The sequence below is a fragment of the Caenorhabditis remanei genome, chromosome I (assembly GCF_010183535.1).
Source record: "Caenorhabditis remanei strain PX506 chromosome I, whole genome shotgun sequence".
Lineage (NCBI taxonomy): Eukaryota > Metazoa > Nematoda > Chromadorea > Rhabditida > Rhabditidae > Caenorhabditis > Caenorhabditis remanei.
The window spans coordinates 9676886-9703083 of NC_071328.1; the positions used below are offsets into that span (position 1 = coordinate 9676886).

The window sequence follows — 26198 nt, forward strand, 5'->3', positions numbered from 1 at the left end:
TAAAAAAAAATCTAAAATAACTCCGGTTAGTTTAAATTTTATTTTCAGAACTTGCCTTCATCTTCGTTGATTTCTTCTTCCTGCCGCCAATCTAATTCTCAGGGATTTATTCGCTCGATCTACCTCAAAACTATAGACTCCGTATCTCATTTTAAAACCTGAAAACTCTCAGTTAACTGTCACTGTTTTGCACATTGCCATGCTATCTTGCCTCCTAATAAAATATTTTAGTCATAGTTTGAGAGTATTGACAAAAACACCAAAAGAAATAAACTCATTCCGATCTCATATGTAGTTTTTTTTCTGTTTAATATCAGAATGCCTTTGAACATTTTTTAAGTAGGAACGAACAATTTTTACTGCTAACTAGTAAGTTGGAAGCAAACTAGTATTTGTCTGCAAAAATTATTTTTCGCAGTCTTAGAAATCAAGTTTATTTTCAAGAAAAAGTTTTCAAGTTTGATATCAACTCACAAATATCCGTTTAAAGTTCGATGATCTCGCGGCAAAAAATGAAAAAATAAGATAATTTTTTACATAAAAAACAAAGGAAAATCAAAATATTTTCCAATAAGGTGGAGGTTGAGAATTGTCAGAAAAGTTCATAGCTTCTGCTTCAAGTGTTGCATAATCCGGAGGTAAATCCTTGTATTGAGCAATTGCATCTTCAACTGGACTGGGAGTGTCACGTGGCATTTCAATTGTAAAGTCAGTTGAAACTCGTAATGGAGGAGGTCTTTCTCGAGTTATCTGGAATATAATTATGTAAATGAATTCTAGAAAATATCTGATGAAGCGACGGGAAATGTTATCTAACTGACCTGAGTGATATTCAAGTTAATATCAGCTGGAATTCTAGGACTTCTCATCGAAGATGGCCTTCTCAATCCCATGTGTACAGTAACCGGAGTTGGTTGACAAGTGATTGGAGAAGAGAATGGTCTCGCAACGAACATATTTTCTACTCTTCTTTGAAGTTGAACTTCTTCTGCTGCCCCTGCCTGGAAAATAGTGATTGTGAAAGTTAAGAGGGAGAATGTGGAATGTACTCTGGAAGAGAATGATTGACGAATTCTATACCCAATTGAGTCTGGATCTGGATTTCGAAGGTGAGGACTAGGGCGAAAGTAGTTCTGAAATTACAAGAATAAAATACGAGTCAGCATCAAAAAAGCCATTAAGCCTGTTTTTTAATCTCCAAAACTCACCGTGCTATGAGCTGCTGGCCTCCAGCAATCCTTCACAAAACTTTTAAGCCAAACTGCCGTTCTTGAAAATGGAATCCATCGATGATACCGATGAACGTTATGAATCATTTTCATGAGAATTAAATTACAATTAATTCGATAAGCACTCTCCATTAATTCTCCTCCAATTCCCAGATAAATTGTTACTCCAGCAAGAATATGAGAAGAACAGCCGAAGAAACTGATTGAATCAGTACTTGACGCTTGGACACTACTCGATATCATTTCGTATGAATATCCAGATGGGCTCTCTTTTGTTATATCCAATTTAGAGAACATGTGAAATTCTGACATACTACAGAATCCTCTGGCTGGAATCGAGACAGCTACAGTAGTCTCGGGTAGAAAAATACTTCTTGAGCCGAAAAGAGTGTTCAGACATTGTTCTACTTCCACACGATCAAAGTGATAAGGTAAATTTGTGGCAGGCATCGGTCGATCGACACAATAAATCGTGAATCCAGATTGTTGAATACGAGTTGTTGGCTCAAGAAGTACTATCCGTTTGGGGGGTCTTTTGATGAATCCACGTGGACAAATACAACAATCTGCTCCCATTTGTGAGATATCAGTTTGACTATCAATAACACGGCCACTGATACAGAGACATGTTAGAATCTGAAAGTTCTGATTCGGTAGTCAATAATCTGTGTTATTATTTAACTAGAAAACATTCAAAATCTTCTCAAAATCTGAAGAAAAAATATATTTCTGAATCTCAAACATGGGATTATCCTAAACCTACAAGTTGTTATCTTCATACAAAAACATCCATACACTACTTCGATCATATCATTGCGGGGGTTCTGGAAGATGATAGCGAGTATTTGAAATGAAAATCGGAGAAGTTGGATACGTAAAGTCGTGATGGTACTTTCCTTTACAATACCGTGAGACTAATTTCAAATCTAATTGAGTATTCTGCAGCTGAAAATAGGTCAGTTTCGTCTATTCATGACTACTCTTCTCTCAAAACATGAGTACGTTTGACCCCTGTTTTCTCTATTGAGTTATGGCGTTCTAGTTTTGAAACTCCCGTAAACTCTTTCAAAACTGTTTGTCATAGCTATGCATAGTTTCTATTACTTTCTGATTTTCTAGATTAGAGCTGTGTTCAATCTATAAAAACTGTAGACATCTCAGTTTTGCAGAACATGGAACAATGAAGGAGCATGAAATCCCTTCAGCTATGGTTGGAAAAATCGTGGAAAAAACTTACACTTGAAACAACGAAAAAGATGATAAACCATTTGATAAGATCGATTTCAACTCCTTCGATTATCATCTCTTTTCCTAAAAGAACACTTTCAAAATGAATACCAAGTAGGATATAATTTCAGGAAAAAACTCCTCGAGAGAGGGAGGGGATAAGCCAAAGAGCTCCTCTTGGCGTGAGAGAAAGGAGGAGAAAAACGAAAGAAACTATGTGGTGTGTGAATGTGTCAGGACCACTACAAAGCGTATGAAATTGAGAGAAAAAAGATTGGGAGTAGATGGAGAGGCGAGAGACGATTAGAGGGATCGAGAGGTGCATAAGCTTTGCTTTTTGTGCTATTTCTAAAAGGAAGAAAAGGGATGGAAGAAGAAGGAGAAGAAGTAGAAAAATAGAGATGATGAAGAGTGGAAGTCTTTGCACTTTTCAATAGCCGGCACAAGGCTTAACCCAAAAAAGAAAGAAGAAGAAGAAGTGATAAATATGTGCACATTCACTTATTTATTCTTTTTTTCTTAGCAAACCAAGATTCTCGTTCGAAAATAACCTTCAAAGTATATTTTCTCCTCTCTTTCACTTTGAAGTTCAAAATGAAAAGAGAAGGGTTCCATAGTGGGTTGACGTTTTAATCCAGTAGTGAGTCGTCACAAATGTTTGGATTCTATCGAGAACTCTTCAAAACGAAGAAGCCAGGAAGAGAATTTTCAGAAATGAATGCATATTTCTAGTTTGAAACTTCAAAACTGTTAGACAGACGTGAACTACGAAAACGGAACGAATGAAAATGGTTAGTAGGATAAGCATCTATTTATGATCATCAGCATGCAAATTTCTTTTTTCGCCATCTCAAAACACAACCGTCAAATGGAAAAAATCTAATTGTAGTCGACTTAATTCAAGACACACTGATAATTGGTTTCAAAAAGGACTTGATGAGATTGACAGCTTTGTAAATAGGAGATTTGACCAGCTTGTAGGTTGAAATAATCAAATCGGAAGTGTTATTTCCCATAATAACATTTTCCCGAGATGTTTTCCTTTTTTCTTTTCAACTCCTTCGGAGTCTCACTGAAACACAAGCAGAAAAAAAGAGTAGCCTGATCAAATTGGGCTAATAAAAAATGAAGTTTCTTGAACTTTTTGATGAAGTCAATTTTCAGAAGCAAATTGGCTTCATCTTGAATTTCTGAAATGCTTCTATTTTTATATTAGAAAGTTTTGCTTCCAAACATTGCTCAAAGTTTTTTTCCCGATAATAAAATAATCCAAAGTACAAATAGTTTCTTTCAAAGATTGGCAAGATTCACATATAAAAACACTATAAATTGCAATGAAACATGTTATTCTGATTTGGGGAAAATGATATACAAACATGACTCTCCTCTCATACAATCTACCGTATACTCATCTACAGTAATACATTTCCTATCGGCTGGAATCAAGTGGACAAGCATGTTAATGAATTGACAGTCAATGTCAGTCTTGAGTGACGGAATTCCCATTTTCCTTCTTCGTTACAAAACAGTTGGATCGTTTGTTGAACGGCTGCGAAGAGTCCTTTTCGACCTTTGTTGAATTGAATGTAAGTGTCAGAATCATTTTCTTTTGAGGCGCATTGAACAGTTTGAACCTGAAAACATTTGGAATGAGTATGAAAAAATGCTGAATAGTTTCAGAGTGATTGCTAATGAAAAAGGAAGCTGAGTTGTACGGGAATATTCAAATGCAAAACAAACTCACGAAGCATCCGGTTTCAGTATGTCTAGTTTTGTTAGTGCTGGAGATTCCAGCCTTTTCGGATTCTTCGATTGGAACCATCAGGCAGGATGTACAACCTGAAAAAGAACAGAATAAGAATTGACTACTGTAAGACATCCAATAATAATTCATTTCTCAATAAAATCTATAACTAACCTTTTGGTGGAAGAGCACAACACTTTGAAATCAAAGTGATTCCGATGAAAATCTGGACCAAAATCAGAATAGATGAGGAGGAGAAGGTCATGATTGTTCGTTTCTCACAAACCAATCTCGAAGTAATGAAGTGTTTTCCACCTGATATAGAGACCAAACGGGGGCATGTACCCCTTCAACATCTGAACAAATAGAAACTGAAAATGGTGCACATGGTTTGCAGAAAACCGAATGGTTTCCCACTTTTTGGGAGAATGTTTGCATTGCTCCACCTGCAAAATGTTGTTTCCGGCACCGTTTTTATGGGGGTAGAGGTCGATTCTTGACCATTTTTTATACATTGGGATCGACTGATGGAGTGAGATCGCTATATATTTTCCATAAATATACTATAGAGCATATAGACAGAAGAGAGGACTTTGACTTACGGAAAGATATAGACAGACACAGACAACCCCATGTTCAAGTAGACAATGTACCACTGTCATGAGCTTTTGACATGACAGTCGTGACATTGGCTAATCGAAACACCTGGGAGAATGAAGAAGTCACAGGAAATCTGAATAGTACGTCATACCGTATTTACTCCCATGAATTGCCACCTCTTTTCAACTTTTCCAGGCTAAAACATTTGTGAAAAAGAATGATACAAATAAGAAGTCTACTTCGAAATAAAGGAAATTCATTGAGAAGAAAGTGAAGTGAGATAACCTCATGAACTGCTTCGAGAGGCGTTTCTCATTTTCAGTTGATACGGTATTTTTGATAGAATAACAGGGTGAAATTCAGAATTATTATTTGAACGAAACCATTGCACATCCTGCTCATGAGAATAATACAAAATAAAATACTGGAGGCGTGTTTCCCATCAAGAGCGATGCCCAATGAATCATATATTCATATTCGTATCGTACGCACAAAAGAGGGGACTGAAGAAAAACATTCGTTTTTTTTTCTTCTTTTTCCCTCCGATGACGCATAAAAATAGGAAAAGTTTATTCAATGCAATAAAATTTAATTAAATATGTATTTATCTAGTTTGTGAAGTGGCAATTGATCATGACAACGTTTTCAATGGAAACTGGATATAAGGGAAAGACAAGTGATACGGAACTGATAATAAACATTTTAAACCCAAAATTACAAATAAAGTTAAAATTCCTAATGAACCTGAACGGTGGGTTCTTCTTCTTTTTCTTCTTCATTTTCACAATCCTCTTCATTCTCACCATCCTCTCCATCTACTTCGTCTTCTTCTTCATCCTCCTTCACTTCTCCTTCTTGTACTTTTCCTTCTTTTTCTAATTCTTCAGCTTCTTTAGCTTCTTTAGCTGACCAGGCAAGCAGCCTTTCTTGCATAACTTCCTGATCAGATTTATATGGAACCGTATACAAGAAATACATGGAATTTAGAACATAAGCTAATCTTTTATCATCACATGGTGGATGTCCAGTTTGATCCAAAAACTGTTCTTCCTTTTCTAGTCGCTTATGTTCGGCAATTAGCTTTACAAGGACCATTTCCAAAGTTTCAATTGATTTTTTTGATAGGTAAAGACGCCAAATCATTAGAATTGGATTAGTTTGACAGTCTTCTACTTTAATATTTCGAGCAGTTTCAATTACATCTGGAAGAAGTCGAATAAGACATTCACGTTGAAAACGACAGTTTTTTGTATTGCACACACTGCAGTAGAGTATCGTTGGTGCTAACCACAGCTGTGGATTCTGAAAATGTAAAACACTGTAAGTATATTTCAATCAACATAAAAGAAATCTCTCGTGAATTATTTTCTCTCAAAATATAAACTTTGCGACGTCATTAATTGTTTTATACTGACTTGGTTTCAAGATAAATTTTACTGGAATTTTGAATTGTGCAGCTCAGTTTTTAAATAGCTGTTCTCATTTTCGAACAACACGGAATTTTCGAATATTCTCACCTGTACATGACTCGAAATATGTTCATGATAGTATTTGTCAGTAGCGAATTGAAGATGGCACAGCTGACATGTGTAAGTAGATCTCAATGGATAGTTGACAACGAGTTGACCATCGTCGAGCAACTGAAGATCGTCTTGAATAGAATCTCGAGTTGGATAGACAACGTCATTGAAAACAATAGCACCGGCTTTCTGAAAAATGTCGTTTTTGATTTGATGAAAGCTCGTAATTTCTAGAAAGATGATTTGAAAAAAACTCACATCATGCCAAATGTAGAAGTGATCAACGACATCTGTTAATACTTCGAACCGGATCCCACACAATGGATCCGGACAGGGAAACGGATTGATTTGAGCATCACATCTCTCGGCGTGAAGATAAAATGTGTTCGCATCAACATACCGTACTCCACATCCCCAACACTCTCTGGCCATCCACGTTGGATGTCCATCTCCATTCATTGTCGTGCAGTAATGTTCCAAATAAGAATCATAGTTTTCATAACGTTTTCCACAACAGAACAATTTTATAGACTCATGATCAAACATGTAATGAATTCTCATATCCTGTGGATCTTGAAATGAGAGTGGACATTCAGTCCAGGGACAATCAAATGCTTGATTCTTTTTTAATAGTTTCCGATCATCTTCATATTTTTGTTTCAATACTTCTTCTTTCGTCGTTCCACCTCTTTTAGTAAGAGGCACTTGGAAATGGCGAGTGTTGTGCAGTCTCTGAAATTATTAAATAGATTTTTTTTTAACATAAAAATAACATTTTATTATTTTGGGTGAATTCAAAATTTATATATTTTTTAAATTAGAATATTTATGACTCACATATGCACATTTTTTGAAGACTATTCGCTTCGGCGAAACCCGTTTCAACTCTGTAGACAACTTGGAATACATTTTCGATGTTAATCCAATTAAATCCCATATCCGTGATTCTTCAAATCTATCTAATTGCCGTCTCACTGTAGCTGGAGTTGGAGCAGGATACGATGTTTCTTCTGATGTATTTGAAGATGTGGATGATGACTGAACCTCTTGAGCGGATGATTTTTCTTTCAATGACTCCAGTTTGTATAAATGAAAAGTTCTATCATATATTACATCAGATTTGCTGATATTCACATATCCAACAACTGGAGTTGCATGCTCTCGAAGTGATCGACAACAATCACATTTTTCAGGAAGAGGATCATCTGAGGGGTCATCGTCATCTGTGTCATTGTGGTTGTCAGGTCTAGGTTCAGGATGTTGGATTTGGTCCAGCGTTTCCGGTTTCTGATTCCCAGCCTATAAAATTAGAATTTAATATGTCTAACTAACGAATATAAAGTGGGGTTTCTTTAACTTACTACTGTTTATAAATATATTTATTATTTTTTTTAGATAAATCAGAAAAAGGCATAGGAAAAAGTTTTATAACTGCGAACTGCGCGAATAAGAACTGTTCCGCAGAAGAGTATTTAAACCAGTTCTTAAACGAAGTAGCATCCCATTTTTTACTCGCATTCTGCGAAATTCAAAAATACCACAAAAAATTGAAAAAACAAACGGATATTCGAAGCGTCGTTATCCTAACAATACAAAAATCCCTTACCTCTTCAATCTTGGATTTTGGGGTCATCATCAACCTAGCTGAACCAAAACTACGGCACAATTCAGATAATTATCCCTTCTGAAAATAGATAATTAACAAAACAACCACTACAACAAAAAACAGAAGCGAATTTATTTGAAACAAAAGAAGAAAAGTAGGAGAAAACTATTCCAACCCGAAAAATTTTGAGAAAAGAGAAGGAAAATCGAAAAGAGATGACAACGAAATTTTGCATGACACTGAGAAATAGTACGGGTGACAAGATAGACGCAGACAGAAAGACGAAATGGACACACTGAGACCCCCAAACTAAATGAGAATTTCAATTGAGAGAAAAGAGAAGGAAAATAGTGGAGGGGGCGAAGAGAGTTCGGAGAAAAAATACAGAAGGGGATGGATGTTCTGTGAGAAAAGAAGACGATATTGTTTGGAAATTGAGATAGGAATTGGATAAGTTCAGTTGGAGACATTTTTTACGGATTTCTATTTCCTTATTGTTGAATTTTTGCGGTGCGATGTGAAACTCTCGTGTTTTATTATCAGATAGTGAAGTGGTATTTACAGAAATGTTCCTTACTAAAAGAATTCATTTTTATTGTTTCTGACTTACTGTGGACTTAGACTTTCAGTGAACAGCCGTAAATGTTGATAGACCTTTTAATTTCATTGGTCTTTAATCTACAGTAGTCTACCGTAACTTTTCTGAAAATTAACAACTGTCCTTATCTGTTATAAACGAGAAATGTATTGAACTGAAGTCATAAGATTAATATTCCTTTAAACTCTTTCAAAATCACATGAGTTCCAAAAAGTGATGTAAACTTGAAAAAACAAATGAGTAATTTTAAGATAAACCGAGTTTGATTCATCATTAACTACGTCAGCTTCCCGTAAAAAAACATATTTAAGAATGTATTTTCTTATCAGTTCGATCAATTCCTATTCCTAATCAATTGTGATTTTCTTCATTCTCCAATTTGACCGAGATGTCTAAACTATTAGCTAGAAAATTTGTGCTGAGACACAAATTTTTCGAGTTTTCTGAAATGGTCGAGAATGAGAAGCGATACGGACCATCAGAAATTCATTTCGATATTCCATGGTGAGAAATTTTTCTCGAAAATTGAAAACTAGGTACCTTCAGGAGAATAAAAATCCAACGTTCCGATTCTGATTTCGCTGCATTTTTATGCTGCCAAAAAACTGAGAAAACTGAAAATATTAAAGTTTCATTTCAAATGAAACTGGTTTCTATACTTGGGGCTGAGAAATCGAGAAAAACTTCATTCCGAATTCAAGATTTAAAAGAAGGAAATGATGGCTACGGGTGGGATTTTATGGATTGGAAAGATGTCGAAAATCAGTTTATGAGTAATGGCTCAATAAGTGTGGAATGTCATGTGGAGCTTGAAGAAATAAGAAAAGAGAGCTACAGAAATTTCGATAAATCTGTTAGAGAGGTGTCCGATTGCGTATTGATTGTTGATAATCAGAAATTTTATGTTTCAAAATTGGTGAGTCACAGTATTTTGTAGTGTACCTCTCGAATTATTTTTCAGTTTCTATCATTCCAATCGAATTATTTCCGAACTTTGTTTCTTGGAACTTTTTTAGAATCTACCAAATCTGAGGTTACATTGAAAGATGTATTAGGTTGTCCCAAAAGTTTTCGAACATAGTTTTGGTACTCTGCTATAGGACAGAGAGCAAGAATCAAACCAAACAGTGCATGTATTCCATTATATAAGACGTCGAGTGTATTAACAATAACATTCATTTCTTCTGGCTGCCTCCTCTCAATGAACGCTGCTCCAATCTTTGTCCTCGACCGACTTCATATTCGTGATGTGATTCTATTTTTGTTTCTATCTAATTCCAAAATCACTGAGATTGAAGAACGTATGGTTGAAGTTTATAAGGATAATGTCCCTCAACGGCAGACAATTAGCCGTTGGGTCCATCGTTTCAAAAATAATGATTTTTCTTTGGCCGAAGAAGCACGTTCTGGAAGACTAGTGGAGTTCGACATTGACAAGTTACGGGAGGTAGTGGAAAGTGACCCATTTCAATCCATTCGTAAACTGGCAACAGTAATGGGCTCTACTCACTCTGCGGTAGAAAGAGGACTGAGAGCTCTTGGCAAGTTAGAAAAAATGGGAAGATAGATACCACACAAATTGTCTAACTTTGACCTTGAGCGCCGAGTGGACATGTCACTGCAACTTCTAACCCTCCATCCTAATTTCAACTGGCTGGATCATTTGGTTACGTCGGACGAGAAGTGGGTCTTATACGAAAACCACCACAGGAGAGCCCAGTGGGTTGATGCTGATAAGCAGCCAAAGGATGTCGTCAAACAGGAGTTACACCCTAAGAAAATATTGCTCTCCGTCTGGTGGTCTGTTCATGGAGTGCTTTATTGGGAACTGCTTCCCGAGGGGAAAACTATCACCGCCGACTACTATTCTTCTCAATTACAAAAGGTGAAGTCCAAACTGAAAACCTCCCCTCTACACGGTCCCAAAGTCCACTACCTCCATGACAACGCAAAACCACACACCGCAAAGACGATCAAGTCTCTCCGGGCTACATTCCACTGGGCAGTCCCTGCTCACCCTCCGTACATCCCTGATATCGCTCTTTCGGATTACCATCTGTTCAGCGACATGCATCGATTCCTTGAAGGCCAGGACTTCAAAACAAAGTCAGAGGTCGAGAAATGGTTGAAGAAGTATTTCGACTCGAAGCAGCCTGAGTTTTGGCGGAAAGGTATTGAATCTCTACCTACTAAATGGCAAACAGTCGTGGATAAAGGTGGTCACTATGTTTGATTTTTGTAACATCCTGGCTTTGAATAAATTTGATTTCAATAATGTTCGAAAACTTATGGGACAACCTAATAGATGCCGAATCATTTCAATTCTTTTTGGAAGTTATTCATGGAGAGTCTTCTATCACTGGTACGCTTTGCATCTAAGAATAAAGAAATAAATAAAATAGCTGCACCGATTTCAGATGACAATATCGAAAATCTTCTTCACTTGGCAGATATGTATGATACTCCTACTGCAACAAGGCGATGCGAAGAGTTCTTACTTTTATTTCCAACAAAAATTATATTGAGAAAGAAAATAAGATTGGCTGTTCAGTATAGATTAGGTAATTTGAAAGTAAGTTTCTTTACAGTTTAAACTTTTTAAAAGTTATCCAATTCATTTCAGGCGAAATGTCTCAAAGAAGTGAGGACAATAAAAGACATTCCAGATATATTACCAGTTCCTTTGAAAGAATTGGATATAGGAACCGCATTTTCAATGCTGATAAGAGTCTAATTCTAACTGTTTTGTATAAATTCAAATAATGAGAACTAAAATAATTTTTAATAAATCGATGGGGCTAGAAACCGTCCATCTTTGAAGCATTGTCATGAGGAAGTAGAGCGTATTGGATTAGAAGATCCTCAATTAATAAAATTACAGTTGTGTTTTAAGCGGGCACAAGTCATTCGTTTCCAGATGAGTTCATTTCTCAATACGAAAAATGCAATATATACAGGCATGTTTTGAATCAACCGGGACAAACTTTGTGGTCAGTGTTATAATATAGTGAGTGGGTGAAAATTAGTGGAGGGGGTAAGTAAATAGTGCAATGAGAAAGGTTGATGATGAATTATTGGCATTGAAGAAGAGTTGACGAAGCGACGCACTCGGCATTAGCGGCAGAGAAGACGGCGTTAGACTCGGCACACGTGAAGTTGATGAGCTGTCCGGATGTGCACTGATGGTATTTGGAAGAACAGAGACCATCGGAGAAGAGTCCATCTGTGGAGCAGTCAAATGCAGAGATTGAAGTTTCGTCAATGAGAAGGGTATCTAAAAACGAGTACAGTTACTTTGCAATAGCTTAGAAATTATTCACCTTCGATGAGACACTTCAAAGAGGTTTGTGGGTAATCACAGATAGAAGTTTGCTCATTGAAAACCAAACTGGAAGGACATTCGAAAATGTCAACATGTCCATTTTGGCACGAAAGAACGCGTGGCGAGCATCCAATAGCGTGAAGTCCGTTCTCAAGTCCAACACATTCGGTCTGCTCTCCGGTTTGTTCTCCGGATCCTTCTCCAGATTGCTCACCAGATGCTTCACCGGATCCTTCTCCAGATTGCTCACCGGAAGCTTCTCCAGAAGACTCACCAGAAGACTCACCGGATCCTGAAAATAATGAATATACTCAATACTTTTTTGATTTTTTTTACCTTCCCCAGAATTGTCTTGGCATTCAGAAACGAGATCATCGTAATCACATCGCTGGTTGGCTTCGGAGAATTTAAGTCCAGCAGGACAGAACATGACAATAGCACGTTGGTTGGTGCAGGCGGTGAACGAAGATGAGCACTGTCCGAACGAGAAGTATCCGTCCTCTTCACAAACTGGTTTTGGAACTGGAAGTCCAGAGCACTCAGCGACGTCACGTGGCCAATCGCAAACGAGAATGGATGGATTGAAAACAAGAGAAGCTGGGCAGTTCATGACGCGGGCAATTCCACCGGAACAAGTGAGGAAGTTGGTGACACAAACTCCGTTCGGGTAGATCCCATCGACCTTTCCGTCACATGTTGGTTCGAACTCACCGCTTCCTTCTCCAGAATTCTCACCAGAGTTCTCTCCAGAAGCCTCGCCAGATCCTTCTCCAGAAGTTTCCCCAGAATTTTCACCGGAACCGTCAGTAATGTCGACATCTTCCTTGCACTCCTCGACTTGGGCCTTCCAGACGCACTTTTGAGTAGCAGCATCGTAGAAAAGTGGTGTTGGACAGCTGAGGAAGCGTGCAACATTATCTGTGCAGAAGAAGTAGTAGGTAGTGCAACCACCTGATGAGTAGGCTCCGTCCTCCAAGCTTTCACAAACTAGAAAACAACACATTTAGTTCAACATTTCAAAAACTAGTGTTCACCGTTATCGAGAGTCTCATTTCCACTTCCTTCGCTGTCACCGGATCCAGATCCCTCGCCGGATGCTTCACCAGATCCTTCACCAGAGTTTTCACCAGAGTTTTCACCAGATCCTTCACCAGAGTTTTCACCAGATCCTTCACCAGAGTTTTCGCCAGATCCTTCTCCAGATGACTCGCCGGATCCCTCGCAACCAACAACATTGTGACGCCAGTCGCAAATAAGGAGTGGCTCGTTATAGATGAGGTCGGCTGGGCAGTCCATGATTCTTGCGATTCCGCCGGAGCATGTTAGAAATTGTGTTTCGCATCCTCCAAGAGCGTAGAGCCCATCGAGGGCGTTTGTGCAATCTGAAAACGATACGTACGATTTACCGGAATGTGAGATCGAGTATTACCATGCAAGAACTGGCCGCTGGCAACGGTGGCGAGTGCGAGAAATCCTAGAGCGGTGATCGTCTTCATCCCCTGAAAATTAGTTGTTAAACTATATTAATTTCTTAGTTTAAGAGAAAAAGAATGTATGACGAACAAACCCCATCAATTTCTGTATGGGTAACTAAAAACAAACGAGCAAACTATGTCATTTCTGTATCACAATGAAATTTTTAAAAAACTATCATGAATTTTTATACTTCTGCCGGAAGAAAACAACAGAAATATTTGGAATCCAAATGAAAAAAATTAGAAGAGAAACACTTTGAAAAAAACGAGAACAATCGAGCGAATGAACGAATGACTAAATTATGTCAGAACCGAATCCGTTTTGAATTTCGAAACAATGAAAAAACAACAAACAATCTCGAAATTTCCCGCGAGATCAAATGATAGAGATCAAAATGATTCACCGATGAATATTTTAGGTCTGCTGTAAATTCTAGAAAATTCAAGCGCGCGACTTTTCGCGGCAAGCAGCGGAGCAAGCTTGCGTATTTTAAATGCGCGCGACGTTCAAATTTATTTTGTGAATGTCTATAAAAAGGAAACGTTTCTAATTATTCTGAAGTGAGCTATCAATGCATAGCAATTCTTTTGGTGATTTGCTGAAAAACAACTTTTTTTGTTGATGAATCCGTTGGTGGTCTACAACCTTGAATCGGAGTTCAGATTGATAAATGTATTTACCTCCTCGTCCCTATATTCACGGAACCAGAGTTATTTTATTTATTTATTCATTTATTCATAAGGATGCAACTTAAAAAGTTCAATCAAGACATGAACAAGTCCTTTGTGAGACAGTTTCAGTTAAATAGTGGGAGGTGGAACGAAGATAAAAAGAAAAAGGCGAATAAAAATGAACTTGGAAAGTTGGCAACTCGGCAAATGTAGGCCGGGTTATAGAGAAATATTGAACAATGAAGTTTTAAGGATGACGATCCAAAGATCTTCAAATATTTCTAGTTGTTCAATGTCGACTGAACTTCATCTGACGATTCGGCGATAAGCACAGTACCCTGACAAAAAATTGAAAAAAGTAGCAAAATTTGAAAAACAGTGCTCATATTATCGGAATGAAAAAGTTCGAGATTTTTCCAAGATCTCGCCTTGTGATCTCCGACACGCCAACTCGCCATGCACAGGTTGCAGAACGGTTGATGAAGGATGGGCGTGTCGGAGATCGCAAGGTGCGAATATGCCTCGATGGTCGCGGACAGAAAAAAGACATGGGAAAGGATTTCATAAATCTCAAACAACTTGAAACGTGGTAAAACGAACTCGATACAGTACTCCAGGGCGATTCCTTATCATGCCACGGTGATCTCTTATCAAGATGTAACTGGTATAAAGCATGAGTTTCTCGAAGAAGTCTCACAATTCCAATTGAATCTGGAACTATTGGCTATTGCCCAATCGCTGAAACAAAAGTGTCGTTGAAAGCGAGTGAAAAACGACTCAGAAAGCATCTAATGGTTAGTTAGGAGAGAGTAGTTTCTTCGATCACTTCTAACATTTTCAGCTTTTGATTGCTCTCTTCGCCTCCCTTCTTGTCCTTGTGACTTCAGATTCAGTTAAGAGTGGATTTCAAGTTTTCACGAAAGACAATAAAAACACTGTGGATCGCAGTGCATTGGCCACTTGCTATACATTGGGTGGTAAAAGAATCGAACGAGTTTCACATAACAATCCAGAAAAAGGATACAAATGCAAAGTTACACTCCAAACACTTTCTACAGATAAGGTTAGATTCTTTCTGAGGGAATTAGAAATTGGGATTGAGAGAAATATACAAATCTCACTTCAGCTCTAGATATTTAACTGTTAGAGAACATGAATAAAATATAATATTATAAAATGTCAGATCCAAGCAAAGGACGTCTGCGAAAGTCGTATCCCCTACTACATTATTGGATCAGAAGAGGGACCATCAACTTCCTGTACTTTCCGTATGTTTCTGGAAGATTCTATTGTCGAAAACATCATCCTCTTTTCAGAAATAAATGTGGGATGTGATACTTCATACTGGCAGATCAACCGGAAATGCTACAAAGTTTCAAATAGTAGACTGACTTGGAAAGAAGCTCAGGAATACTGTAAAAAGAATGGCTTCAGTGGTCTTCAACCGAAAGTGGCAGAATATTATTCGACAGCTCTGAGTAACTACTTGAGTGATATGCAAGGAATTTCTTCTGCTTGGGTCCACGTTCCGGAACTGAAAGATTATTTTGTAAACGGGGAAGGAAATGCAGCAGTTTATGTTCAAGATGGTGCATTCAAGTATGATACGAGAAAGAATAGTATTATGATGGATCATCTGAATGCGACGCATCAAGTATTGTGTGAATACACGGCCCCAATGACAAAAGCTGAAATGTTTTATATCAGTGAAGTCTATAGTGAAATTTATCCGATCAATGTGTATGCGGATGGTGCCATCATTCCTTCTGCTGACTTCTCGACGTATGCTTTCCACCTAAACCTGTCTTTCTCTAAACAATTTGATTACAGAATTGAGCAAAAGGAACTTGTGAATAATATCGAACAATTCACAACTACTGGTTTCAATGAAAGATGTTTGGCAATTGGAAGAATTATCAATGTGGAAAGTTTTCCAATGACAGCAATTGAAGTGGAATTCAATGCAGTTAAGGACTATCTTACTGATGAACGTTTCTATTTGACAAATGCATACAAGAACGAGTAAGTCTATTTGAAACATATCGCCAGTGAATTACTCGTCTTTTTAGTGGAAAAAGACGAAATGACTATCGCCAGTTAAACGAAGATGGGATATCGTATCAGATATTCCAGAGTGACGCAGCTGGAAATGACAAAGATTATTCTAAGGCACACAGCTTCAGTTTCCATAAATCCGATCGATTCCCTACAATGGCTGCAATGCGAGCACCAATACTCTGTGCACTACGTATGTGCTTTGATCTTGTTTGTGTTCCTAATGTGTGTTCCAGATTCATTCAATTGGAAATTCGGAAATTGTACTGCCGGACCAACATGGAGTGAACAACCCGTTCGACACGTTAGAAAAGATGGCCGAGCTTTCTGTCACTATGTAAATACTGATAGTAGATCAAATAGTCAACACACTTGCGTTTCAGATCAGCAACGGCAAGGTCGCCACTTATGATGAAGCCAGAAGATATTGTGAAGCTGATGGACTTGGTGCTTCACTCAGTGGATTTGATGATGAAGAAGAGTTCAGCAAGATTAAGAATAAAGGTAATTAATAGGTTTCTGACTACAAAAAAGACTCGTATACGTTTCAAGTCGATCCAACATATCCACTCACCAGTGACATTGAAAATGATGGAGGCTATTTACCGATGCGTTACTTCGATATGGGAGGCAAGCAGCAACGGGTTAGTTAGAAAATAATTATTGTGTTCAAGATTGATAGCTCAACAGTTGTTTGAATATTTTTATTTTGTATTGATCAATGTTTTTTAAATTCTTCTTCTTCTGTAGATAGATAATCATTATTGGCTTGGAGGAATATCTCCATGCGAGACTGATTGCGCACTTCCGGGAGATAAAAGACAAGTAGCAAGTTGGGAAGAAGGCGTTGGAATCAACACACACTTCCTTAATACATTCAGCCACGAAGGACATCCATGGGAGGATGATGGGCAGCGGAAATATGTCTCGTTCCGTTCTGATAAAGTTGCTTTCCATGTTCAGTAAGCCTTGCTCGATCATTTTCAATTGAAGTAATATTCGTTCAGCCCTCTCAATGACCCCTACACCTACATGTTCTTCATCTGTGGTAAAACTGCGCCGTTGGAACGTACGGAAAAAAGAGAAGGAACCATCAAAGGATGATGTCGTCGATTTTTGTAGAATCAAGAGATCTTGTTGTGGTTTGAATAAACTTTTTTGGAAGTGTTGTTCAGGAGCTTCTCGAGCTATAATCGCATACAGTACTAGATAAGTTTTCAAAGTGAATGTTTTATTTTCCCCAACTCCTAACGAGAAGTCAGATTTCTAACATTCTGTTACTGCCATGGCCGGTTTCAAACTACTTTTTTCCTGGTCAGTTAGAATAATTAATTAGGTGTTCGGTAGGCTGATTTATTATTAAAGTTTGAAGTTCTAATAACTCTTTTGATTTATTGTGGAGAAGAAAAATAAAAAAAGGCGAGAAAATGCATGTTTGGTAAAAGAAAACCTGTGATAAAACTGGACGAGTGTTTGAAAAATTGCAAGAAAACAATAATCAGGACTAGAAATATAACAACACAGAATGCTTGACGAAGAGAGATCATGTTGATACAATGAAAAAAGAAAGACAATTATTTGGAATTTTAATATTTATCACAGAGTCCATTCTTCCGTCCGCCAGACGGCAATTGAGTAGACGTCAGCCAGTTTTTGTTCAGAAACAAATCGATGAGAAAGACTTCTGAATTGACGTCCAATACAGACGAGAAGGGCAGCTCCTTGAGCTTCGACAGTGGCTGGGCTTGAACGAAATCTAAAAGTGAATAATACAGATTTTTAATACTGAGGCAATCTGAAACTTTAAAGCAAGATCTCACCTATCAACAGTTTCACTGACTCGTTCCCGAACCCATCCAAGTCCACTTTCTGATGAAGCTGTGCTTAAAGTCGTTGTTTTTCCGCGAATACTTTCTTCTTCGCGAGACGGTTCTTCTAGAATGCATATAGATGTTATGTCACCTTCAAATGGACGACACGCAGATAGAGGTTGTAGCTGAAAATGTGAATGAATCACGATAATTGTTTCTTTCTTCTTCTTACCGTGGCCGCATGAGAAATCACAAGTAATCCTTTAGACGATCCAATATACAATTGATCTCCATCATTCCTTTCTAATAAATCAAGACAAGTTACATAATTCTGACTAGCCATTTCCATATCGATTGTATGAATCGTTTCACTTCCTGGCATCACTTTTCGAATATCTAAAGATCCAGTGACTTGCCGTTTCTCTACTTCAACCATTTGAATTTTGGAACTTTTTTCTAATGCAATCCATACTTTTTGAGCATCTTTTGAACCGACTAATTGGCGAACGATAGACTTGTCATCGGGTAGATAGAGACTAGATGAGAAGCTGAATGTGTCATTTGCAGCAAGATGATGGATTGAGATTCGTCCTTCAGAATGTCCCGCCCATATTTGACGAGTCGAACCATTATCGAGGAAAGTAGCAGTGCGAATATCGTAAGGGGAGTCGAACGTTCCGAGATGGGAAACCTGAAAGTCGAAAATTTCCAATATTTTTTAAATGTAAAAGTTTTTATAAAAATGAGTTTTTTTTTTAAATTTCTAGGTTTTTTAAAAGAAAACTTTCTAAAAACCGGTTTCGTCATTTTTTAAAATGCATTTTATAGGAAGATTCAATTAATTAAGGCTTAAACTACTGTTTAAATACATTTATCCTAATTAATCATTCTCAATTGATATTTTAATAACAAATATATAAATTACTCAAATATTTGATCAAATCGAAGCAACAGGATTTAAAATTCGCGCCAAATTGAAATTTAAGTTATAAGTGCAAGTTTGCTCAACAGAACAAAACTGAATGCCGCCAGTTCAAAAGCTAATTTGTTAATTTATCTGCAAAGTTCCAATGTTTGTTGCTTCTGCAAATTTTCACTCTCATTTACATGCTTTTTTGCTATAAATAATTGCGATTTCTGTAATAAAATTACTCCACATCTAATCATATAAAACTTCAAGTTTTGGCAAAAAATTCTTTGAGAGTAACGAGAACTTGTTCTAATTCGAGTTGTTATTTATTTATTTAGTTTCCTTATTATCTAATTACCAGTTGCATATTCTATAAGTTTCTTCCAAACGTTCGCTGATCGTAAATAATTAATTATTTTCAGGTTAGCGCTGAACACCGGCAACGTTACTACTGCACAACTTCATGTAAGTTAAATTCACTTTTCTGGTTAAAAACTCACAGAATTAGTTTCGGAAAGTCTCAACAGAACAATCTGCTTTTCGGAAATCAAAACCAGCACATCGTTGCTGATAAGTTCAGGTGCACGAATCTAAAATGTATAACTTCTTGATTGTTTCATTGCTGAATTATTACCAATGTTCCATTCAGCGACGGCAACTGTAAATGTCCCGTTTCATGTAGCGATATTCCATAGACTGTAACCTGCCCGCATTCGTCGCATGACCAAACCGAATCTCGAACTTTACTGACATATTTTGATCGGTGTGGCAATTCTATTGATTTTTGATCCACAAATCCGTATTGTGTACATCCCATCACAAGCATTTCTCTTCCACTGAGCCAAATTTGAGCTTCGAAATCATCGGGATCATCAATTTCATCTGTTACCGAAAGTGCCATAAGTTGACTAGGTGGGAGTGCTTCTCCGAGCTCACAAACGTCTAGAAGATGGGTGAACTCTGGGGCAGCGCAGAAGCCGACAAGCTGAGAAGAAGATGGACGAGACTCTGGATGGGCAGACCAACAGTGAACGAGTAAGTCTAACATTGGTGTTGGAAGAAGCAGTTCATGTGGTAGGAGAACAGGGCGTGCTCCATCGAGCATTCTTTCTTTCACATGTTCCTCTCCTTCAAATGGAAATTTCAGAGTGAGAAGTTCGTAAAGAAACATTCCAAATGAGAAGCAGTCCACTTTTTGAGTGTATTCCTCTTCTCCATTGAATCTCACTATCTCTGGTGCCATGAACCCTTCAGTTCCACCGAATCCTTTTGCACCTCCAGATGGCAATACACTTCTTGATATTCCATAATCTCCTAGCTTCAGAAGAACATCAGTTTGCGGACTGAACGGAGCTGGAAATCGCCACCCAAGAACGTTTTCTGATTTCAGATCTCTATAGATAATATGAGCAGAATGAAGATACTCAAGAGCTCGTGCAACTTGTACTGCTGACTCCTTTATCACTCCGAGAAGTAGTTTAGTTCCGGCTTTTCGATGAGAAGCAAGTAATTGATTTAAAGCTCCAAGAGGTGCTAGTTCCACAACTAGAGATAATGGGAAGGTACAAACTCCTACCAATCCAATGACATTGGGATGTTTCATTCTGCTCAATAAACTGAGTTCTTGTCTAGAAGTACAGTAAGCACGACACGCGAATTCCATACTGTCTCTCTTCCATTTATCCGCCGCGGCTTTGTATGCTGCTAAAGCAGACGGTCTTCCTCCTGGCCCCGGATCGACTGGCTCTAACATCTTTTGAGCAACCTCGCAAAGTTCACCGTTTGGCTGTCTTATTGTAGCTCTGAAAACGAATCCAAAAGCTCCTCTTCCCAACATTCTACTCCGCTTCAGCTGATCCACATGAATCGTTAATGCATTCTCGATATCGGCGAATACAGTATCCGGTGCAAGTTCTCTCATATGAAGACCTCCGTGAGATGGACACTCAACCCAGTTGTATTCTCTTCCAGCCAACATACATTCTTCGATGACAAAGCAATGAACAACTCCACCATGAATCTTCGAAATGTCACCGGTTGTTCGCGATCCTTTCATGTGAGAATTACTACAACAAATGTACTTCAATTAGTTTAGAGTTTCATGTAAAAAGCACCTGTTAACCAGTATCTCCCCATCATCCTGTGACCTTCGATGTGAAACAGCAACGTGGTTTCTCGAAGCACTTCTCTCTGCGTCTTTAATACAATGAGGACACAAAACATATCTCGAAACTAGCAGATCTCCCTCCGAACTGTGAACAAATCGAGTTCCCAAAGCTGGGTACCTGTAAGAGATTAATTGAACCGTGACCATATTGAATCACGTGAACTTCTATTTTATCTGCTTTCAAATATAATTTCCCTTATCAGAATTTACATCATTTTGATTTTGTGAGTTATATATAGAAATGGAGGAACCAGTCCAACAAAGCACTGTGAGTTTATTCCTATTAGGTTTCGTTGGATTCTGATTCAAAAACTATAGGAAATAATGAACGAAACTGTGTCGTCAGAAGAATCTCCAAAAGTTTTCGATTACGCGAAAATTGTTGCTGACAAACTGGTATTGTCAAAAAACATTTTATCCCAGGCAATCACGTCACCAAATTCAGAATATACCATTTGACTACAAAAAAGCGTACGGTCGTCAACCAGCTATTCAGCTGAAAAAGAAAACGTATGATGAGTTGGTTGCTCAAGTCGAAAATGATTCCGATGACAATGATGATGAGGAATTAGTAGAACTTCATCCGTCCGTAAAAGAACGTTGCATCAAAACTTTGGTAAATGGAGATTGAAAAAGTTGATGTAATTCTAATAACGGAATTTCAGACTAACGTTCCTATAGTTCACGCGTTCAATATGGCTGAAAGCCGCCTCGAATCAATGTCTCAGAACCAAAAGAGAACGAAATAAATATCAAACTAGGATAAAAAAGAACTTGCCAGTCTTCTAGTAACGTATCCAATAAATCTGATATCAACGCCAATAAACGGCTTCTTCCCTCTACATCGGTTTTCATCGATAACTTTCTTCCATGTTGCGATGCTGTTGAAATGCTCAGCGAGTTTACAACCATTTCGACTATTGGACGATGCGAAGGTTTATTCCATGTTCGCCATCTCTTCTGCTCATCTTTAGCACGCATATCTAAGCTGCTGTAATCGATGTCGCGGATCTGAAAAAATAGCTAATGGACCTATAGCAAACCTATAGGTAGCAAAAAAAGCAGACAACTATTTTTTGCTAGTAGTAAAAATAGTTTTTTGCGTTTTTTGCTACTTCCAGAATAGGCCCATAAGTAGAGATTCTCACTAATTGCGTGATATGAAATGGTGACTAGAAACTCACTTCGGCTAAAGGCAAAAACTGTTTCAGTGTGAACAACGAATGCCCCTTCACATGTAATTCTATTCCTGTCTGCCATACGACCCATTCCGCCTTTGCATGTTTTGTCGCTATATCAGCTATCTTTGATCTATCAGCACTTGTTGTCATGAATATACTTTCAATAGCCGCACACACATTCTTGTCACCCATTATCCGAGTAACTAAACGACTCCAGAATCCAGATGGAATATAAGCAAGTGCATAGATTCGTCTCAATAGTTGATCGTCATCATATGTGAACTGAAGCATTATGTCTTCTGATTCCCCTAGAGAGAGATCGGTTGGAGAGGTACGACGTAGTGGTGACTTTGTTGGAGAACCAGCAGGACTTGGACATCTAACATTCCATTGGGCCATTTTCATTCTAATCTTCACAGCAGAGGTTAGGAAATCTGCTCGGAGACGATATTCGTCTGGAAGGAGACTAGGAATCAACAGTTGACGGGGTTGAGTAGCAAGCGCCAGTTCGAATTTATGAAGAAGATCCAAAAGTTGGGTTTTGAGCATTGCTAAGGCTCCTGACTTGAAAGAACGAGTCAGTGGGTTAATGGCATCTGTTGATAAAAGCCCAGCTGGAAGATTGGGGCTTCGAAGTATGACGATAGAAGTTAGAAATTCCGCTAGCCACAGAGGGTCAACGAATATCAAGTCGCGCAGTGTCGCATCTTCAAATCTCACGAGCTCCCCGCAGTCGTGTAGAAATGTACATGCTCCGTAGAATTCTATGTCATCTCTGAAAAAGATAAGATTGTTGAAATATAAATTTTTCTTTCAATCACTACTCACCTAAATGGTCTCCCGTATTTGCTCATCATTCTTTTCCTAACTCTTTCTTTGTAAGCTTCCACTGTCATCACTGCCGGTTGACCTTCTTTCCGAAATTCAGCAGCTATTTCTTTTGTCACTTTCATTAACGCTACATATGAATATGGAATTTGTTGCTCCATTGCTCGTTCTTTCCCTATTCGAACTTCCCAAGCTGTTCGATATATTGTGTTCAACAATGCTTTAACATCATTCCTCGTCGTCGAAGTTATGAGAATTACATCGACAACGCGTGGCAGGCCAGATTTATCTGCATCAGCGATCATGTAACGACTTCTGACTTTTTGCTCCATAATATCAACGAATCCTGGACCAAACTTAGAACTATTCGATGCTACTTGGTCTAAGTTTGTTCCTACTAAGATTACGGTAGAGTTAGGTGCTCTTGCATGAATATTGATTAGCCAGGTGTCTAGTTGAGCAAATGCTTCATCGCCATCTGTGATTTTCCAGAGTACAAGATTCAAAGATCTCTTACTAAGAAAGTATTGATGAGTAGAATGGTATTCTCTCTGACCGCCGAAATCAATCACGGAAAATCCAACAGGCCCAAGATTCTTATCTCCCTTTGATCGCTTTGCTTCAAATTTCCATTCCGCTTGACGTATGACTCCAGTTTCTGATTGTATTGGTTGTCTTTTTTGAACTGCTTCCTTACTCAATGCCTCCCAAATAGTCGATTTCCCAACATTATCACTGCCCAAAATCATAACTCGCAAGTGATGATACGTTTTCGATTCTTCTAGAATTGTCTTCAGATATGCCACTATTTCAACTGTTTTACAGTTCTCCACATTTACCATCGACTCCAAGGGCTCTTTCAAAGAGCATCCTTTCAGTGATAAACTCCACAGTCTTGAAAGCATACCGTAATCTGGAGGAAGTTCTTTTATAGCGGTGTTTCCAGACAAATTTAACATTGATAGAAGTGAAAGTTTTGCGATATCTGGAGAAGCTTGTAGCAACTTATTGTCACTTAAATCCAGTACATTCAGTGCTGGGAGGAGCACTTTTGCTGCAGTTGACACCGTAATTGTTCGAAGTCGATTTCCTGCTAGCTGCAACGTTTTCAACCATTCCAGTGAGTCGTGCCGTTTATGTACACATTCTTCTTCCTTTTGTGAATCTATCACAGTATGATGCCGTGAAACGCTGAGACTTCGTTGGGATCGGACTGCTGATTTCGAACGGCTTCTGTGCTGGCGGGCTGGCGAATTTCGTCGTTTTGGAAGCATTGAGCCATTGGCTGTAGTTGGTGGTACTGCGTGACAGACAATATGTAAAGGTGTGGCTTCGACAAAACTTTCCTGGAAATTGGAAAATTGTATTATCTATCCGAGAAATCTCACCTGTATTTTGTTATACGACAAGTCCAATGTCCTCAAATGAGCCGGCACACATGTCATCGGTGGGAGTGACGTCATGGAGTTATTTGACATATTCAGTATCAAAAGCCGTGGACAAGTACAAGCTAGGCAGAAAGGAAAAGTGTGGAACTTGTTGAATGATAGGTTGATTGTCGTCAGAGTGTTACTAGACGTTACTGGAAAGTCAGGAAACAATGAGTCGTCATCTACTTTCGATAAATTGATGCTGGCTTGCCAAACATTTTGACGACGTAGTGGATTTGTGGTGACATTCGGTGGATCGTCGACAACGATTGGATTCGTTTCGTGTGATGGCGATTGAGTGTTCGAATCTGAAAGAAAGGGATCGTGAAGTCTAGAGTCCGAACACACTCACTGTTATTTGAACTTTGAAGACGAGGCCTTTCCCCTCTTGATGCTCTCGCAACCATTGGAAGTGCACTCAATCTGTTGTGAGACGCATTCAGTTCTTTTAAAGAAGGGCACAACCAAATGTATTCTGGCAGTTGGCTCAACTCATTTTTCGATACATCCAGCTGTTGTAACTGTGGAAGTGACGATAAGAATTGAATTGTCAGACATTCCAATTGATTGTTTCGTAAATTCAGAATTTCTAGAGACGTTGAGCTGATATAATACGTTGGAATTTCTATTGTTCTGATACTGTTATCAGCTATATTCAGAGATCGAAGTGATGGCATTTGAAAAAGAATACTTGGAAACGTTGTCAGACGATTATCAGATAAGTCTACTCGTGTGATTGCTGCCAATGATAGCCGAGTTGTTCGAAGCCTAGGATTCACATGTAATGCCGCAGCAACAAACCAATCCGACTGAAGATTTTCCAGGTTTGCAGAGTTCCAATTAAGTTGTGCAGCTTTTGAAGGACAAAGACTACTAGGTAGGAGACTTTGACCAACTTGAATTTGACCGACATCGATGTTCTTCTTGTTAATTTTGTATTCGGGGTCAGCAAAAACTAAACGGACTAAGAAAACTCGAATAAGCTTCTCGTTCTTTCCTTGTGCTGCTAGTCGTAGTGCTTTGTTATCAGTATCGAGAGCTCCACGATCCAGAAGAAAATGCACAACATGTAAACCATCAGAACGAACGGCTTCAACGAGTGCTCCTGATCCGATGCAACGACCTTCTTCCACACTATATTCTGTGTCCAGAACAGCTAACGGGAGGTTAATATCAGCACCAGCATCCAGCAGAAGACTATAATGTTGTGTGAATTAAGAGTTAACCGATGACAACTTACTTCATTAATGGTAAATTCTGATTAAAAGCAGCCAACATGAATGGTGTTCTTCCACGTGTACAGTAGACATCGAGTTGAAATGGACATCTTTGCTTTCCATCAATTGAAAGGCATTTGAACTGAAATGAAATGGTTCTCAACTTGAAATTAGATTAGAATAATTTAGATTTGATGATCTGCGGTTTATATTCCTAGAAATGATTTGTTCTGTTTAATCTTTAACATACCTCAGTCATTGCTTGAACTACTTCCAAATGTCCTTCCGCCACAGCAAGATACATTGCAGTCCTACACTCTCCATCGACTTCGTTCACATCAATGGCTAATTGATAAGCCGGAGCACCAACTGTATCAATTTCCATGAAATATTCTGACGGGAATGGGAAGTTTAATATTCTGGAAGCTATCTTTGGGACCGTATAACTTCATTTTCACTTACGTTGAAACACATTTAGATGACCCACAACGGGCAGCCCAGTGTAAGCAGGTTGAACCTTCATTATTTGTTGACTTGACGAGTTGGGGGAACTTCTGAAAAAAATCAGTGATTTCCTTTTGTAGCCAATATGTATTTTATTTCAGC

General features: G+C 38.3%; 8 protein-coding genes across 8 annotated transcripts; 3 read left to right on the forward strand and 5 right to left on the reverse strand.

Annotated features, from left to right (window-relative positions):
• Positions 1-555: 555 nt before the first annotated feature.
• Positions 556-2532, reverse strand: GCK72_002041 (uncharacterized protein; the record flags this gene model as incomplete). Its single annotated transcript, XM_053723234.1, has 5 exons — positions 556-750; positions 822-1001; positions 1050-1133; positions 1209-1865; positions 2467-2532. 5 exons carry the CDS (start codon positions 2530-2532, stop codon positions 556-558), a joined length of 1182 nt encoding a protein of 393 aa, XP_053591879.1.
• Positions 2533-3898: 1366 nt separating this feature from the next.
• On the reverse strand, positions 3899-4465 carry GCK72_002042 (uncharacterized protein; the record flags this gene model as incomplete). The annotated part of the gene is made up of 3 exons (XM_003114542.2): positions 3899-4090; positions 4201-4295; positions 4375-4465. 3 exons carry the CDS (start codon positions 4463-4465, stop codon positions 3899-3901), a joined length of 378 nt encoding a protein of 125 aa, XP_003114590.1.
• A 1070-nt stretch (positions 4466-5535) lies between these two features.
• Positions 5536-7956, reverse strand: GCK72_002043 (uncharacterized protein; the record flags this gene model as incomplete). The annotated part of the gene is made up of 5 exons (XM_053723235.1): positions 5536-6102; positions 6318-6509; positions 6579-7052; positions 7158-7619; positions 7927-7956. The coding sequence occupies 5 exons, from the start codon at positions 7954-7956 to the stop codon at positions 5536-5538; spliced, it is 1725 nt and encodes a 574-aa protein (XP_053591880.1).
• A 2873-nt stretch (positions 7957-10829) lies between these two features.
• GCK72_002044 (uncharacterized protein) lies at positions 10830-11258 on the forward strand (the record flags this gene model as incomplete). The annotated part of the gene is made up of 2 exons (XM_053723236.1): positions 10830-11096; positions 11148-11258. 2 exons carry the CDS (start codon positions 10830-10832, stop codon positions 11256-11258), a joined length of 378 nt encoding a protein of 125 aa, XP_053591881.1.
• A 337-nt stretch (positions 11259-11595) lies between these two features.
• GCK72_002045 (uncharacterized protein) lies at positions 11596-13342 on the reverse strand (the record flags this gene model as incomplete). Its single annotated transcript, XM_053723237.1, has 5 exons — positions 11596-11798; positions 11845-12138; positions 12183-12833; positions 12881-13228; positions 13276-13342. The coding sequence occupies 5 exons, from the start codon at positions 13340-13342 to the stop codon at positions 11596-11598; spliced, it is 1563 nt and encodes a 520-aa protein (XP_053591882.1).
• A 1130-nt stretch (positions 13343-14472) lies between these two features.
• On the forward strand, positions 14473-17152 carry GCK72_002046 (uncharacterized protein; the record flags this gene model as incomplete). The annotated part of the gene is made up of 11 exons (XM_053723238.1): positions 14473-14502; positions 14835-15056; positions 15177-15261; positions 15310-15775; positions 15824-16015; positions 16063-16241; positions 16285-16385; positions 16432-16552; positions 16601-16692; positions 16799-17010; positions 17056-17152. The coding sequence occupies 11 exons, from the start codon at positions 14473-14475 to the stop codon at positions 17150-17152; spliced, it is 1797 nt and encodes a 598-aa protein (XP_053591883.1).
• Positions 17153-17644: 492 nt separating this feature from the next.
• On the reverse strand, positions 17645-25977 carry GCK72_002047 (uncharacterized protein; the record flags this gene model as incomplete). Its single annotated transcript, XM_003114748.2, has 13 exons — positions 17645-17804; positions 17869-18044; positions 18092-18550; positions 19270-19359; positions 19404-20835; positions 20884-21054; positions 21715-21947; positions 22121-22892; positions 22946-24291; positions 24334-24683; positions 24728-25572; positions 25616-25734; positions 25843-25977. The coding sequence occupies 13 exons, from the start codon at positions 25975-25977 to the stop codon at positions 17645-17647; spliced, it is 6288 nt and encodes a 2095-aa protein (XP_003114796.2).
• GCK72_002048 (uncharacterized protein) lies at positions 21261-21685 on the forward strand (the record flags this gene model as incomplete). Its single annotated transcript, XM_053723239.1, has 3 exons — positions 21261-21332; positions 21382-21552; positions 21602-21685. 3 exons carry the CDS (start codon positions 21261-21263, stop codon positions 21683-21685), a joined length of 327 nt encoding a protein of 108 aa, XP_053591884.1.
• Positions 25978-26198: the final 221 nt, after the last annotated feature.